Below are 14,675 nucleotides of genomic sequence, written 5' to 3'. Positions count from 1 at the left end.
GGGCGGGGCGGGCAGGGCCGGGCGGGCTCTGCCGCCGGAAGCCGCGGCCCGCGCGGAAGGGGTCGGGCCGGGGCTGGCAGGGGGAGCGGCGCTGCCGCCATGAGCCGCCTGCGGGAGGAGGACGATCCGTACGTGGTGGAGGAGCCCAGCGACGAGGAGCGAGCGCTCAGCAGGTGCGGGCGAGCCCGGGGCGGCTGGAGCTGCGGGCCGGCTCGGGCCGGCGGCAGCGGCCCCACTCTCGCCCGGCGTCTCCGGGCCCGGGCGCTGGGCCAGGCCGCACCGTCTGCGCCGGGGCTGCCCCCGGCCTCGGGCCGCCCGCGGGGTGCAGCGGGATCGGCCTCGCTACAGCCGGGGATTTCTTTCCATGGAACCGGCATATTTACGTTTCTGACCGCACCGATGGCGGTGTGTTAAACGGCCCCTGCGCGGAGCGGGAGCTGCAGGGACACAGTCGGCTGAGGCTCCTTTGCGTTTAAACCAGAGTTTTAATATCACCAAGCCAATAAAGTGTTTTAATAAGTACATTTTCCATAAACATGAATAAGTGCTTCCCAGTGCACCCACACAATTCAGGTGGTCGTTCTCCACGTCACTGTGTCCGTGTTTTAAACTGGTTGTAACAATTAGATATGTAACGCTTAAATGTTTGTAGCTCAGAGGATGAGGTGGATGTGCTCCTACACGGCACTCCTGACCAGAAGCGGAAGCTTATACGGGAGTGCCTGACTGGGGAGAGCGAATCTTCTAGTGACGATGAGTTCCAAAAGGAGATGGAAGCAGAACTGAACACCACCATGAAGACTATGGAAGGCAAATGGATATCACCAGAAATGGGTAAATCATGCTTAACAGCTGCTTGCATATAAAATCATGAGATAAGTGGTGTGAAGTCAGCGTAGTATTCTCATGGCTAGGGATGCTGTTGGATAGAGTATCGAAAGTGAAGGTTTGTTCTGGGCTGTGTACTTGCTGTCCTTTTGTTGGCATGTTCCTACCATTTCTCTAATTTCACCCTTAGGTTCTTCCTCAAGTACTGGGCAGACTGGACCTGCTGCCACTTCAAAATACTATGATGATATTTACTTTGATTCTGATTCAGAGGATGAAGATAAAATAGGTAAATGACAGAGGAGAGAAGAGGGCATCTTTATTGTACAACTCACTTTCAGATCCTGTGTAGAATCCTCCTGGGGCGGTCAAGAGGCTGTTTCTGAAGGCAGCCTTTTGGGAGGAATTACCAGCCTATATAATCTCAGTGTACTTCCTGCAACTTGATGATGTATCTCAATGTATGTAAGGTGTGTTAATGCTTTGGGGTTCTGTATTTGGAGGAGAGATGAGCTAGACTTTTAAGTTTCAGTTTAAATTTATTGTAAGAATGGAAAAGGAAAATTGAAAAAGTATTTTGGTAATTTAAGTAGAGAATTATCATATGCCTGAAAGACATAACACATTCTTGCACTCATCTTTCCAGATACACAGGATGTCCGGAAAAACAGAAAACATCAGCAGCGTCGGATTCTTTCCAATGATGAATTGCTGTATGACCCAGAGGAAGACAATAGAGACCAAGAGTGGGTAGACTCACAGAGGAGAGGGTAAGAGACCATCCTTGAATTGTAGGATGCTTAATATCAACTGAGGTTTTTAAATTAAAATGGTAAATGTAGAGAAAAAGCAAATGCTGTCAAGTCCATGCTGTGAAACTATTTTTTATTTATAACTTAACAGCATATGAAATTTAGAAGCCTGTAAAATGTTTTATGCATATACAGTGGAAGTTGAGTCTTCAAAACTACACAAAACTTGCAATTTCTAAAATAACGATTTCCGACTTCTGTAAGGTAGTTTTGTCTGTAGATCTCATCTAAAGAACCATGTAGTGAATTAAAAGTTATAATTTGCTTGTTAATTAATATCTGTTCCTGTTAAATACTGTATTTCTAGTTTTGGAAAACTTTGAATTTAGCAAGCCACAAAATGTTCAGATAAAACAGGAACAGCACAAATCTGCTTTACTGAGGGTTTTTTGAAGGGTAAAGTAGAAAAATGGTTGTTGCAGCTGAAGGAAAATTCTCCATGTATATCTCTTGAATAAGATAATACTAATGTATGTTGCCTGCAGAGATTGCACTTGAGATACCTCCTTTGTCAGAGGAGAGGGTTATTAGGCACAAATTCTCATGCCAAACGTATTTATCTCCCCAAATGAAAATTCTCTGTACAAAGTAAATTAAAAGATACTGGTATGTGCTTTTCCCTGCTTTATTTATGATGTCTTTTAATATAAAAAAGGTTTGACAGTTGAATTGACATGACCACAGCAAGAGCATGTAATTTATTTTTTGTCTCTCCTTCCTCCTTTCTTGGATTGGTAGGTACCGTAACCAAAGAAGAGCTCCACAGCAGCAGCAGGCAAAACCTGCACCTGTTCCAAATAGTGATGCTGTTTTGAACTGCCCTGCTTGCATGACAACATTATGCCTGGACTGCCAGAGGTAACTAGTGAACAATAAGGGTCTTTTTGTAATGTCTTTTTTCAGTCAGTCTTAGTTTTATTGTATTCAGTTTGATCAATGGATTTTATCAATTCTGTCTTGCAAAGTGGCACTAATAATGAGAAGGTGGGTAGGTGTGAATCTGTTTTAGGGTTGGATGCTGAACCTTACCAAAGTGGACAAGGTAAACTTTCCAAAAAAACAATAATCGTGGACCAAGCAGGTAGTTCAGGCAGATTGGTTTCTTTTCTAGATATATACTTGTACCTAATTTTTTTTTTTATGTTTAGAGGCATAGGACTATTCCAGGTTATTTTTGTGTAAAAAAGCCTTGTTAAAAGACTGAGCAAAATCAAGATAATGAATTCTTACTTGGTTTGAGTCTCAACAGTATCTTCATTGCAAATCTAGTTAGTGCGGCCTACGCTATACTAAAGAGAGGACTCTTGAACTAAGTAACAGGAGAAAGAAATCTTGTGAAATGAGGAATAAGCTACTTATCATTTATTGAGTATTTTTGATGATTGAGGATGAAATTCCATAGCAGCCTAAAATCATCTTAAGTACTGGGTGCTGTTTTTCTCTGTCTGCCTTGCTGGCACTGGTACTTCTTGACCCTGTTCTATAATTAAGCATTTCAGATTGCTAAGCTGACAGAAAACTCTCAATTTTTATTGCCAAACTGGTCTTTCCTGGCTTTGATCAAGTCAAATAGCTCAGCACAGCATTATACAAGCAGTAAAGCCAGCAGAAGTCAAGGTAGGACTTGTGCAGCCACTGTTATGTTGTTTTAAGCTGCTGTAAAACTGCACCCTAGGGATATTGTGTTAAATTGAACAAAAGCCCTGAATTTTGCTACATACTCCAGATATACAGTTGTTAAGACTGATGACAGCTGAAAATGCATTTTATGTTTTACTGTAGACGTGCTTTTTCTAGGGTGATGTCTTAATGCTTGTTATTTATAAATCAGGAATTTCAGGCTTGCAAGACATTTTAGGATGTCGATGGCAGTAACTGAGTCATTTGCACTCCTGATCTTTCACCTATTCCCAGCTATATGTAGCAATGCATAACTCTCCAGTACCAATAACATTGTACTCCAGGCTGGTTATTTCAGCAACAACCAGCATTTTTTTAAAAAATGCCTTAAAAACATAACAGATGGCTGCAATTCTATGATTTTATTACTTTTGTAGTTGTGACTTCTGTTTATAAAACTTCATGTTTATTTGGCTTTCCACTTTTTCGTGGCACTTCATGTCTTTAATCCCATTTTCTGTGATGGTTACAGATTTTCTGGAAGCAGAGTTGTATAAATGGTATGACTTGGATTTTCTCCCCTTCTCCATAGACATGAATCTTACAAAACACAGTATAGAGCAATGTTTGTGATGAACTGCACTGTTAACAAAGAGGAAATACTGAAATACAGAAAGAAGGTAAAGAGAAGAAGTAAGAAAATGAAGCACAGCAAAGAAACTAGCTCTGTACAATCAAATCAAGAAGAGGAGGAAGTGTATCATCCAGTATTATGTACTGAATGCTCAACTGAGGTGGCAGTAATGGATAAAGATGAAGTTTTTCACTTCTTCAATGTTCTAGCCAGCCACTCCTAATGTGCAAATGCAGGGGGAAAAAATACTGCACTGTTTTAAGAGTGTGGGAAGTGTCAGAAATGCAGGCATGTTAGCCTTTTTAAACTGTGGTTTTGTGAATGTGCATTTTCATCAGAGAACTTTATAATGGTTGGACTTCTGCAAAGTCTATGAAAGGAATACAGTTAACTGCGGGCATTTGAGAGCAGTATTCTTTTCTGCTGTCAGGTGGTTGCATCATTGGGTATTTAAAATTTTGTAAATATCATGTAAGATCTGTATATGAAGATCATTCCCTGTATATATGCTATCCATTATCTGAGTATGTATTAGAACTGCTCCTTGGAATAAACACTGTATAGTAACTGGTTCTCTGTAGCTGCACTGGTCATGTTTATGGCACGGGATAAACAACTCTTCAGTCAGGATATTGGGTGTCCTTAGGCTTGTGTTCCTGGTAGATTTGCACACAGGTGGGTTTGTGTTGTGGTTTAACCTCAGGTAGCAACTAAGCCACACAACTGCTTGCTCACTTCCCCCCTCCCTCAGAGGGGAAGAAAAATTGGAAAAAAAAGGTAAACCTCTTGGGGTGAGATAAGAACAATTTATTAGCTGAAACCAAAAATGATTATGATGATGATAATAGTAGGGAGAGGGAGAGAGAAAGTAAGTGATGCACAACTGCGTGGCCAGCTTTTGGTAGCGACAATGGCTTTTGTGAGAAGCTGGTAGAAAATTCCTCCATGTCTGACAGCCAGTGCCAGCCGGCTCCAGGACGGACCCACTGCTGGTCACAGCTGGGCCAGTGAGAAATGTTGGTAGTGCCTCTGTGGTAACATATTTAAGAGAGAAGTTACTGCACAGAAGTAATTGTGGCCAGAGAAGAGCAGAGTGAGAATATGTGAGAGGAACAACTCTGCAGACTCCAAGGTCAGTGGAGAAGGAGGGGGAGGAGGTGCTCCAGGTGCTGGAGCTGAGGTTCTGCAGCCCATGGCAAAGCAGCTGTCCCCCTGCAGCCCATGGGGGAGATGCAGCTGCAGCCCCTGGAGAAGCCCATGCCAGAGCAGGTGGGTGCCCAAAGAAGGCTGTGACCCCATGGGAGGCCCATGCTGGAGCAAGGTTCTGGCAGGGACCTGTCGACCCATGGAGAGAGGAGCCTATGCTGGATCAGGTTTCCTGGAAGGACTTGTCACCCTTTGCGAGACCCATGCTGGAGCAGACTGTGCCTGAAGGACTGCACCCTATGGAAAAGTGACCCATGCTGCAGAAGTCTGTGGAGAACTGTTGCCCGTGGGATGGACTCATGTTGAAGAAGTTCGTTAAGGACTGTCTCCTGTGGGAGGGACCCCACACTGGAGCAGGGAAAGGACTCTTCTCCCTGAACAGTGGCAGGAATGTGTGATGAATTGACTGTAACCCCCATTCCCCCTCTCCCTGCACCACTGGCAGGAAGAAGGTAGAGCCCAGGAAGGAGGAAGAGGTGGGGGAAAGGTGTATTTAAGATCTATTTTTACTTCTCGTTATCCTGCTCTGATTTTCTTAGTAATAAATTCAGTTAATATCTCCAAAGTTCAGTCTGTTTTGCCCATGACAGTGATGAGTGATCTCTCCTGGTCCTTAACTCATGGATCTTTTGCTATGTTTTCTCTACCATCCACTTGCAGAGGTGAGTGATAGAGTGGCTTCGGTGCATGCCTGGCATCCAGCCAGGGTCAGCCCATCACAACACAACTCCCCACCTGCTGACCAATACCCAGCTTGTCCCTGAACAGCGACTGACCCCCTTCCATGTAACTCCCCCAGTTTATATGCTGAGCCATGACATTCTATTGGATGGAATATTCCTTTGGTCAGTTGTCCTGGGCGTGCTCCCTCCCAGCTTTTTGTGCAGCTCTTCACTGGCAGAGCATGAGACACTGAAAAGTCCTTGACTTAGGATAAGCACCACTTAGCATCAACCAAAACATCAGGGCGTTCATAAGAACATTATTCTCATACTAAATCCAAGCTACTGAGAGGAATATGAATTCTGTCCCAGCCAAACCCAAGGCACTTCGATAAAGAAGGAATTGTCACTGTATTTGGATTTTTCATTCATTAAGATCTCAAAAAGTTGAAACTTCCATTTATATAGACTGGAAAATGAGCTTATATTGAGCTTGCTGGCGTGGATTGTTCTGCAGTGGATCATTTAAATCAGCATATTAATGCCTAATAATACAGCTGAGTGTTCTACATGTAAATATGTATATGATGAAAGCACTGAACTTTATTGTCCTTTTTTTATGACAGCTCATTTTAAGAAGAAATTTATGGTCAGATCTCTGACCATAGAGCTAGTTTGTATGCTTTTTCTGTTTCTTTATTACATTTACATCTTTATGCAAGCATAAAGAGCTTTTGCTATTTGGTATTTATGAAGCCACTGCATTGTTAACAACAGATCCTTCCGTCTCTTCCTCCAGGTGTGTGTATGCATAAGAGGTGAACTCTTTTTTATTAGTAAATCTCCTCTTGATAGCCTGTTACGTTTTAAAGTCTACTTTTGAACAATGGTCTGTCTGAAAAAACATCTCATCTTTGTGCTTTTTTTTGTAATATTACTAGAAATAATTTGTTACATATGCTTTGAGGAATTGTCAGAAATATTTAAACTTAGGAGGCAAGAACCTGAAGAACATACTTCTTTTGTGCCTTAGATTATAATAAAATCTTGTGACTCTTCGGTTACCTTTTTAGTCCCTGTTGTAATATTTTACTAATCTACACAATCTCATTCTACACTGTTAATGAGATTAGGAAGAAATAAGTATATTGGTTCTTCTGCCAGGATTACATGAGCAAAACGCTGAATTACTGTTTTCAAATCAGCAGAAACTTAACCTCTGCTCGGTGAAGGAGAGAACTGTTGATGCAGCTGCTGAACACTTACTTGGTTGGCCAATATGGTATGCCTTCCTCTGCATGTGCAACCTACAAATAAAATGGAGCCATACTGGTTCTGAGGTTTGGGATATGCCTGAAACAAGATCTCAATCTCAGTTTTGCTGCCTACTAGTCAGACTCCTTAGTGGAGTGTCCAACTTGTAGTATCAGATAGCTGTGGCATCATCTAAAGTGAGAGAAATTGTTACTGTGTGCCCTGAGCCAGGAGGTGCATAAAGAAAATTTTGAATGTACAAAGAACTGTTTCTTCTGGGTAGAAGTATGGAGGAACAGATGTGATACAGAGGATATGGTCTGTGCTTTTGGGCATGCTGGCCTCGATGTAGCTCTCTTCGTGTTCCAGGTGAAACACAAAGGCTCTCTAGGTTAAGGGTCTTTGTGCTGATCTGCTGGAAACGTGAGCATGTGGGAATGTAGTTCAAGGGCTCAAGAATCGATGCAGGTGCTATCAGGATTATTACTGGGTGATGACAGTCCCTAAGCAGGGGTAAAATGGAGCTGGTGAGCGAGGGGAAATTCTATACAGAGGAATATTGTCCGTTTTCTGAAGGGGCTAACTAGCAAAAAGACCTCTCTTAAGTATGCACCATACCAAAGAAGTGTAAGGGGCTGCCCCCATGGGGTGTTAGGGCAGATGCAATGGGGGATTTTGAAGACAGCACACCTCTAGATATTTCCTTTCGTCTCATCCCAGGTCCTTTCTTGCTGCTGTGTTTTGTTTGCCTTAACACTTGAAGTTCAGAGCTTCTTGTTAGGAATCATAGGAGCAGACAGGACTGGGACTTGTTTGCTGCACGTTGACAGTGCTCTTGCAGCTTTGAATGGGAGTAATGCTTTACTTGTTCTGAATACCCCAGTTGTCCTTGAACTTTGGACATGTTTATACAGAAAGGTGCCTTTTATGATTACCACTGCCTTTTCAAGCAGCAACACTAAGACAGGGCTCCTCCAGCAGCCATTGCAACAAACAGTGGCAGTCTTGGGTAGGGGCAACAGCTCCTGTAGCCAGTTGCGTGAGTGCTCTCATTTCTATTTGTGTTTTAATAAATCTGCAAAGATAAAGTGTGTCTAAATGGGTGAATTAAATCCCTTTTCAGATTCCTAACACATGGAATAGTACAGTCTTAAGTTGTGTCTGCTACTTGCTTTTCTTTTTCACATTCATCTCCTGGTCCTGTAGTTGTATTTTGCAGCTGTGTAAATAACTCCTATTTGAATCCTCCTGCGGTTGTATTTCCTTGTTTTTCATTGTACAAACAGCACAGGTGAAGGTAGGGGCGGGGTGGCTGCAGGAACAGAATCACTGCTCAGTGACGTAAAGGGAAATTGATTTACCAAGCAGAGTGAGTATAGTGGGTCGATTCCAGTTTCTAATCGGAAGCTATGGTGTGCACACTTGGCAAGTGAGGTCCTGGCTGGTGACCTGGACCCGCTGCCTGGTGGTTGCAATGCATGCTCTGCTTAGTTAAGGTGCCTGATGATTTTGTACATCCCTTTCCAGCCGGCTTTCAAGTTATGCCTTCTAGAGTGGCAGTATAAACTGCCCAGGGCCTTCCTAATCTTGTAGTCCCAAACTGCTCTCTGTGAATTTCTTATCTTAGACAAATTAGCAGTCAGGGCGGGGGTGTCCCACACCCTCCAGTTTCTGGCTTTAAGTGCCTTAGGGAAGTGAAAAGTTAGCAACAGTCAACTATCCCCTCTTTGTTTTTTTCTATTAATACGGATGAATGTCATCACAATTGGCCGATTTTAAGGTCTCATTTATCTGAGCCGTGCTTCTGGGTGGGCTTTACCCTCTGACAAGGAACTGAAGGCCTGCACAGAGCATTTTTAACACGCCTCCCGTGGGCCCTGCCGAGCACAGGCTTCGAGTGTGCCGTAATTCCCAGATCAAATCTAAACAGGAGGTGTGACTCGGCCGAGCGCGTTACCAAGTTCAGGGCCAGCCGCGTAATCTAATGAGATTGGGCCCGCTGTGGGCGTTCCTCGGGGAGGGCCGGGGTATCGAGTGCCCCCGCGGTTCCGCTGGGCTGTGGCATCATCGGTACCGCCCCGTGCGGGCCCCATAGGCCGCGGTCTCTCGGTGTCGGCGGGCGCGGCGCGGGGCGGGACCGGGGAGGGGAGGGCGGTCCCGGCTGCACCGCCCCGGCTGTGCTCGGCCTGGGCCCGGCGCGGGGCAGCTGGCGGGGGGGAGCGCCATGGCGCTGGTGTCGGCGCTGAAGCAGATGTCGTGGCTGTACTACCAGTACCTGCTGGTCACCGCGCTCTACATGCTGGAGCCCTGGGAACGCACCGTCTTCAGTATCCTTCTGGCGGTGTGTGTGTGTGTGTGTGTGTGTGTGTGTGTGTGTGTGTGTGTGTGTGTGTGGCGCTGGGGGCTGCCCCCCCTCCCTGCTCTGCCCGGCGGCGGCTCCGGGGCTGCCCCGAGGCGGCCGGGCGGGTGTGGCGGCCCCGGCGGGCGCGGCGCGGGTGAGCGCCTGGGCCGTGACCGTGCCGAAGGCGCTGCCCCGGCGGGGCTTGCGGGGACTGGAGGAGGGTCGGGCCGGACCGGGCCGGGAGGGGAGCGGCCCGGGGCCGGGCCGGGCCGGGGGCAGCCGGCCTGAGGCGCCGAGGGCGGCCGGAGCTCGCAGTGGGCAGATGAGCAGCAGCCTCCGCTCGGGACCGAGCCTCGTCCCCTCCTCGCAGGCAGGGGCTCAGCTCCTCTCCCTCCCAGACTAACATGCTGCTCGGTCTGGGAATAATCCTCATTCAGCTGTTTCGCATCCCGTGTCCGGGCGTCTGGCGACCTAGTCCGTTTCTCCTCCAGAACAAGTTTATATCTCTAGAGTTAAGGCACTTCCGTTTTTTCTACTGAAATCCCTAGATTTCTTTTAAGGATAGGTGTCTTTAATGATTTCTGGTGTATTTTTGCTTAGAGGAAAGTAAATGTGGACGCTGCAAAACCTTGCAAGCCTAGGTTTTCATGGTGCTTTGTCACGTGGCTCTTTTTACATAGGTATTTAATCTTCGAGCTGGTAAGTTCGCCTGTCTCTTTTGGAGTGGAAGAACTTGATAGATGCTCATGTAAAGGCATCTGTATAAAGACTATTTACAGGTTTTCTTCTTTACCCGGTCCTTTCTTATCAGCAGTATATTTTCTCAGGTATTGTTATGGCATCGCATGTATTTTTCTCTGAAGTGGGGCTGTTTTAATGTTGAGTTAAAACGATATCTCAGTGTAAATGACCCCGAACCATCTTCAGTTAACATTGAGAGGCAAAGAGAAATGAATGAAAACATTAACAAAGAGAAGGGTGTAAGTAGTAGTGAGAAAGCCCTTTACTGACATACTGCTCAGTTTTGTAAAGAAACTCACTTTTGTTATATAAAAGTGGTTGCCCAAGTTACAGTGGTATGATCAGACATTTATTTTTTTTCCTGTGTTAAGTCAGTAGAAATGGAGATTATAAAAACTTACTACTTTTCTTTTTACCATGCACAATTCTTTAGCTAGGAGTTCTTACCTTCAAAATGTGTTCCTTGCTGACTTACCTTTCTCCTTTTATGCCCTGTCTGTTTCACTGAGGAAACTTAATTTTTGTTCTCACTGCAATATTATTTGTCATGAGTATTTTTTCCTTTTTAACATACACAAAAAATTTAAGTAAGCAAAAGTGTATGCATATTTACTTTCATAAAATGCTGATATTGTAATTGCCACATAACTGACAAATGTAATGAGTGGCACAAGTATCACTTGTGATCTCAGATCAGCAAAAATGTTTTTTGTCCTTAGACTGGACTCTTTGTCTGTGGGTGGGCCATGTCTGCCGGGTGCTGTATGGCTGCAGCACAGACACGGTGGCCTTGGGAGCTGATGGTGTGTGGCTCTGCTGTGTGTCATGCTGCTGCTTGTGCTCCAGCATCAGAGGAGAGCGCTGATACGGAAATGTGGATTTATGTGTTGACCTTCATTTTAGTATCTCTTACCGTATAGTATATTCTAGGACTATAAATACACCAAGCAGCTAGTATGCTCTAATAAGCACAGCTAATACCTCTGCTCTGCCATAGGGAAGTCAGTCATAGAGCATTTGTTACACTTGTGTGTGGTGACTTGATTTCATGAAGATGAGAGCATGCACAGCTCCTCTGGTTTCACCTGCGGAAACCGAATACTGCTGTCTGGGGTTATCATGCTTGTTAATCTCCAGTGCCTTTTATAGTGTTTTGGTCTAAGTTTACTGAATCTCTGCAGGTAGTTGGATGAAATCAACAGATTTTTATTAATTTCTAGTGCTTTTGGATTTCTGAAGCCTTAAGCTTTCAATGGTATAATCATTCAGTAATCTGATGTCTTTAGACAAAGCTTCAGAGCCCTAGAGCTTGACAGAAGTCCAGTTTTACATATAAGCTGTTGTCTCACTTCTCCCGTTAGGTGTTCAGCTAATAAAGTGGTCATCTTCAGATTTTTTAGATGATAGCTTCATGTAAACTTTGTTTTGCAGTGTGATCTGCTGTAGTAAAGTACTACTGATGGAGAAACGGACCAGATATTATAGTGCCTTAGAGCCCTAGAGGACACTGGCAGCTAGAAATGGATGTGAGGTTTCCTGACTATTATGCTAACAGTACAACTTTCACACCAGATGTGTTTTGTGCATCGTAAATTGAATTTCTTTGGTCATTCTGTTCCAGGAAGTTGACATCAGCATCTCATGCTGTCCGTTTAAAAATGAGCTCATCCACAAATACGAATGGTAGTATTCAGTACAGCTATCATATTATTGTTGTTTGGTTTTGTTTTGGATTTTTGTGATGGTTGACTTTTTTCTGCTTGGCTGGATGGGGCTGGCTTCTGCAGACTTGCTCAACACCTAGGAAGATGCATGTAAAAACCTGTGTCTTCTCAGTGCGCATTTTCTGTTCTCCAACACACTTCCTGTCTCTTGCCTGTCCTCTCGTGTCACTAACAAGGCAGTGGATAACTTGCAAGGCATCCTTTGCGATTCAGCTAATTGTGTCTCCCGGTGTTCTGGTTTTAGGTGTTCAGTAGGTTCTTCCTGTAGCTGTAATTTCTGAATACAGTTGACCTTGTCTGATTGCAAAACATAACATTATGAGATAGTAACCAGTAAAGTTTAAATGCTATAGTTTGTGGTGTCTCATGCACTTCCTGTTTCAAATGCTTTTTTCCTCAACTGTCATTCAGATTCCATGCTAGTTTCTATTGTTGGAATGGCACTGTACACAGGCTATGTGTTCATGCCTCAGCACATCATGGCAATATTGCACTACTTCGAAATTGTGCAGTGATGAAGAACGTATCATCAAGAAGTAACTGGGCTTTGAAATCTGTTCTACAAAGAAGAATGAACCTCTTAGTTTTAACAAGATTTCTACCAATGTCCAAAAGACACAATTATGACTCTGAAGACTAGAAAATGAGTTATGTAGAGCAGGGACATGAGGTGTCCCCTATGTTGTGTTCATTCCTTTTAATTTTACAAGATACGCCCTTGTATAGTAGTTTTGTCTACTTTAACGTTGTGATTGTACTTTGATATCAGTATTTTCTTAACTTTGTGACAGTTTCAATATTGCACTGTGAAAGCTTTTCTTAATTGTAATTTTGAGTAAATCTTAATTGCCTTCTATTTTTAATCCGAAAGTCATCTTATTAAATGGGGCTTAAAGCTTTTGCTATTGTATGGTATGTATTTGCCTGGATATTTCTATTAATGCATTTTGTAAGAAAATACATCTAGATTCATATTAGAGACATGGATATATTCGTCTAATGCTATTTACAGAAGTTAGTTTGTATGACTGAACTCAGGTGTACTGTTTGCTGTCCAAACTTTGTTCAACAGTATATTTGTGCATATCACCTAAATTTGGAATTGGCAATTATTTAAATTTTCTGTATTCTGCCTGTTGGAGGAGGTTGGGGGAGATGAGGCACTGAAGCGGAGTGAAGACTGCATTTGTTATGTTTCAACTAACTGTAGTTCTGGGCTTTATCTAATGGGGGAAAACGGACTTTACTGGCATAGGCCCACATAAGGCTTTGGGATAGCATTTTAAATCAACCCTGTTTTTCTAGCTACCGATTCAATTGTAATTTTACAGGATACTTTGTTATGTTCCAATGGTTATGGTTTCTGCTAATTTTCACTCAACAGTGTAACTATGTCTAGGTTTTAAAGGGGTTTTCTATTGCTGCTAGTATTCCAAACATGTTTTCGCTACAAACGACCAAAACATAAGGGTTTCAATGGACTTGAGTTACAACTACAGCAATAAGTAGCTGAATACTTGGCTGAAGTCCTGTCTTTTTTTTAATAGGGATTTTTTTCAGTTTTGTATTCTGAAATGTAAGATGGTGACAACTTAACTTTCTTAAGTGGACAATTTTTTGTTGTTGTTTAAAAAAATAAAAGTTTAAAAGCAGAGTTTTGATGCAAAACTTTCTTGTGGAAGTTAATATGTCTCTGAATGCTGCTTGCTTTTCTCAGAACTTTCCAAAAGGGGAACAGTGATACTTGACCAAAGTACTGTGATTTTAGTGGCCCAGTAATAATATGTACTACTATATCTTTTATGCAACTTTTGTTGAAATCAGCAATTATAGATGTGCAGTACCTATACAAATACTGCCTTTTAGGTTTTATTTAATTTTTTAATATTTTTCTTATGAGAAAAGAGTGTTTTTCCCCTTATTTAAAAACTTCATGTGTATTTGATTAAAAACCCTGTTGTTTTGGAAGCTATAAACAGCCTTAAACTTTTTAGGTGAACCTGAGCTTTACTGAAGTTGGTAGGAGTCTCCCTCTAAATTAGTGCTTTCACTTATTAGTAACTGACTATCAAAACCTGGGTAGGTTTTAGGAGTGGTGTTTTTTGTTATTGTTTGTGGTGCTTTTTTGTGTTTTTATTTAAGTGCATCCAGAGTTGTATGTGAGTGTTTTAAGCATAGATAGAGTTAATGATAAGTAAACATACTCTTTCTGAAGTAACATAGCATAAATCTGGTCTCTCTGTGGATTAAATTAATACTGTGATGCCTCTTTGCAAACTACTGCCACGATTGATAGACCCTTTCTCAGCAGTTGATGTGTTACTTGTTTGAGGGGGGGAAAAGCCCTTCTGTGTGATGGCATTAGGAATAAGCGTGATTTTTAGTTGTTAAAGGTTTTATAAAAAAGCCTTGATATACTGACCTTTGTTAGCTGTCTGCTTTTTGTTGAGAATCAATTTCCAGTCATTTGCATTATGTTTGCTTGAGTGATATACTTGAACTCAATTTGATAATTTGAGTACAGTCTTTTTCAGCATTTCTTTTAGTCTAAATCAAGAATCTCATAGTCCTAGACTGTTCTTTCTAGATTCTGGAGACTTTGTTAAAGATGGAGTAATTTAATTAATAAAATTCGACGTGTACTAGAGTTTGAATTTCTAGAAGAAAGTTTCTGCAGTATCTCCTTTTCTTAAGGTTGATGTAGTGAAGAGATGGTTCAAGTGGTGATAATTATGAAACAGAGTAAGTTTTCTTTTTTTAAAGTAAGGGCGTTGGTAGGGATTTAATTATTCATTAAATTTGAATAATAAATGAATCATACGACTAACAAATTGTTTTCCCCAGTCTGCTTTA

The 14,675-nt window shown here is 42.7% G+C and overlaps 2 protein-coding genes across 2 annotated transcripts; both read left to right on the top strand.

Annotated features, from left to right (window-relative positions):
* Positions 1–68: 68 nt before the first annotated feature.
* On the top strand, positions 69–4,474 carry EAPP (E2F associated phosphoprotein). The gene is made up of 6 exons (XM_027890160.1): positions 69–173; positions 653–834; positions 1,019–1,117; positions 1,475–1,598; positions 2,379–2,498; positions 3,853–4,474. Exons 1-6 carry the CDS (start codon positions 100–102, stop codon positions 4,115–4,117), a joined length of 864 nt encoding a protein of 287 aa, XP_027745961.1. The 5' UTR covers positions 69–99; the 3' UTR covers positions 4,118–4,474.
* Positions 4,475–9,161: 4,687 nt separating this feature from the next.
* On the top strand, positions 9,162–13,490 carry SPTSSA (serine palmitoyltransferase small subunit A). The gene is made up of 2 exons (XM_027890167.1): positions 9,162–9,343; positions 12,234–13,490. The coding sequence occupies exons 1-2, from the start codon at positions 9,241–9,243 to the stop codon at positions 12,335–12,337; spliced, it is 207 nt and encodes a 68-aa protein (XP_027745968.1). The 5' UTR covers positions 9,162–9,240; the 3' UTR covers positions 12,338–13,490.
* The last annotated feature ends 1,185 nt before the right edge of the window (positions 13,491–14,675 follow it).

Source organism: Empidonax traillii, unplaced genomic scaffold, assembly GCF_003031625.1.
Source record: "Empidonax traillii isolate 1590-97213 ecotype Southwest subspecies unplaced genomic scaffold, ASM303162v1 scaffold278:size663781, whole genome shotgun sequence".
Taxonomy (NCBI): Eukaryota; Metazoa; Chordata; class Aves; order Passeriformes; family Tyrannidae; genus Empidonax; species Empidonax traillii.
Note: the sequence above shows the minus strand (reverse complement) of the source record. Positions and strands in the feature narration are given on the sequence as shown.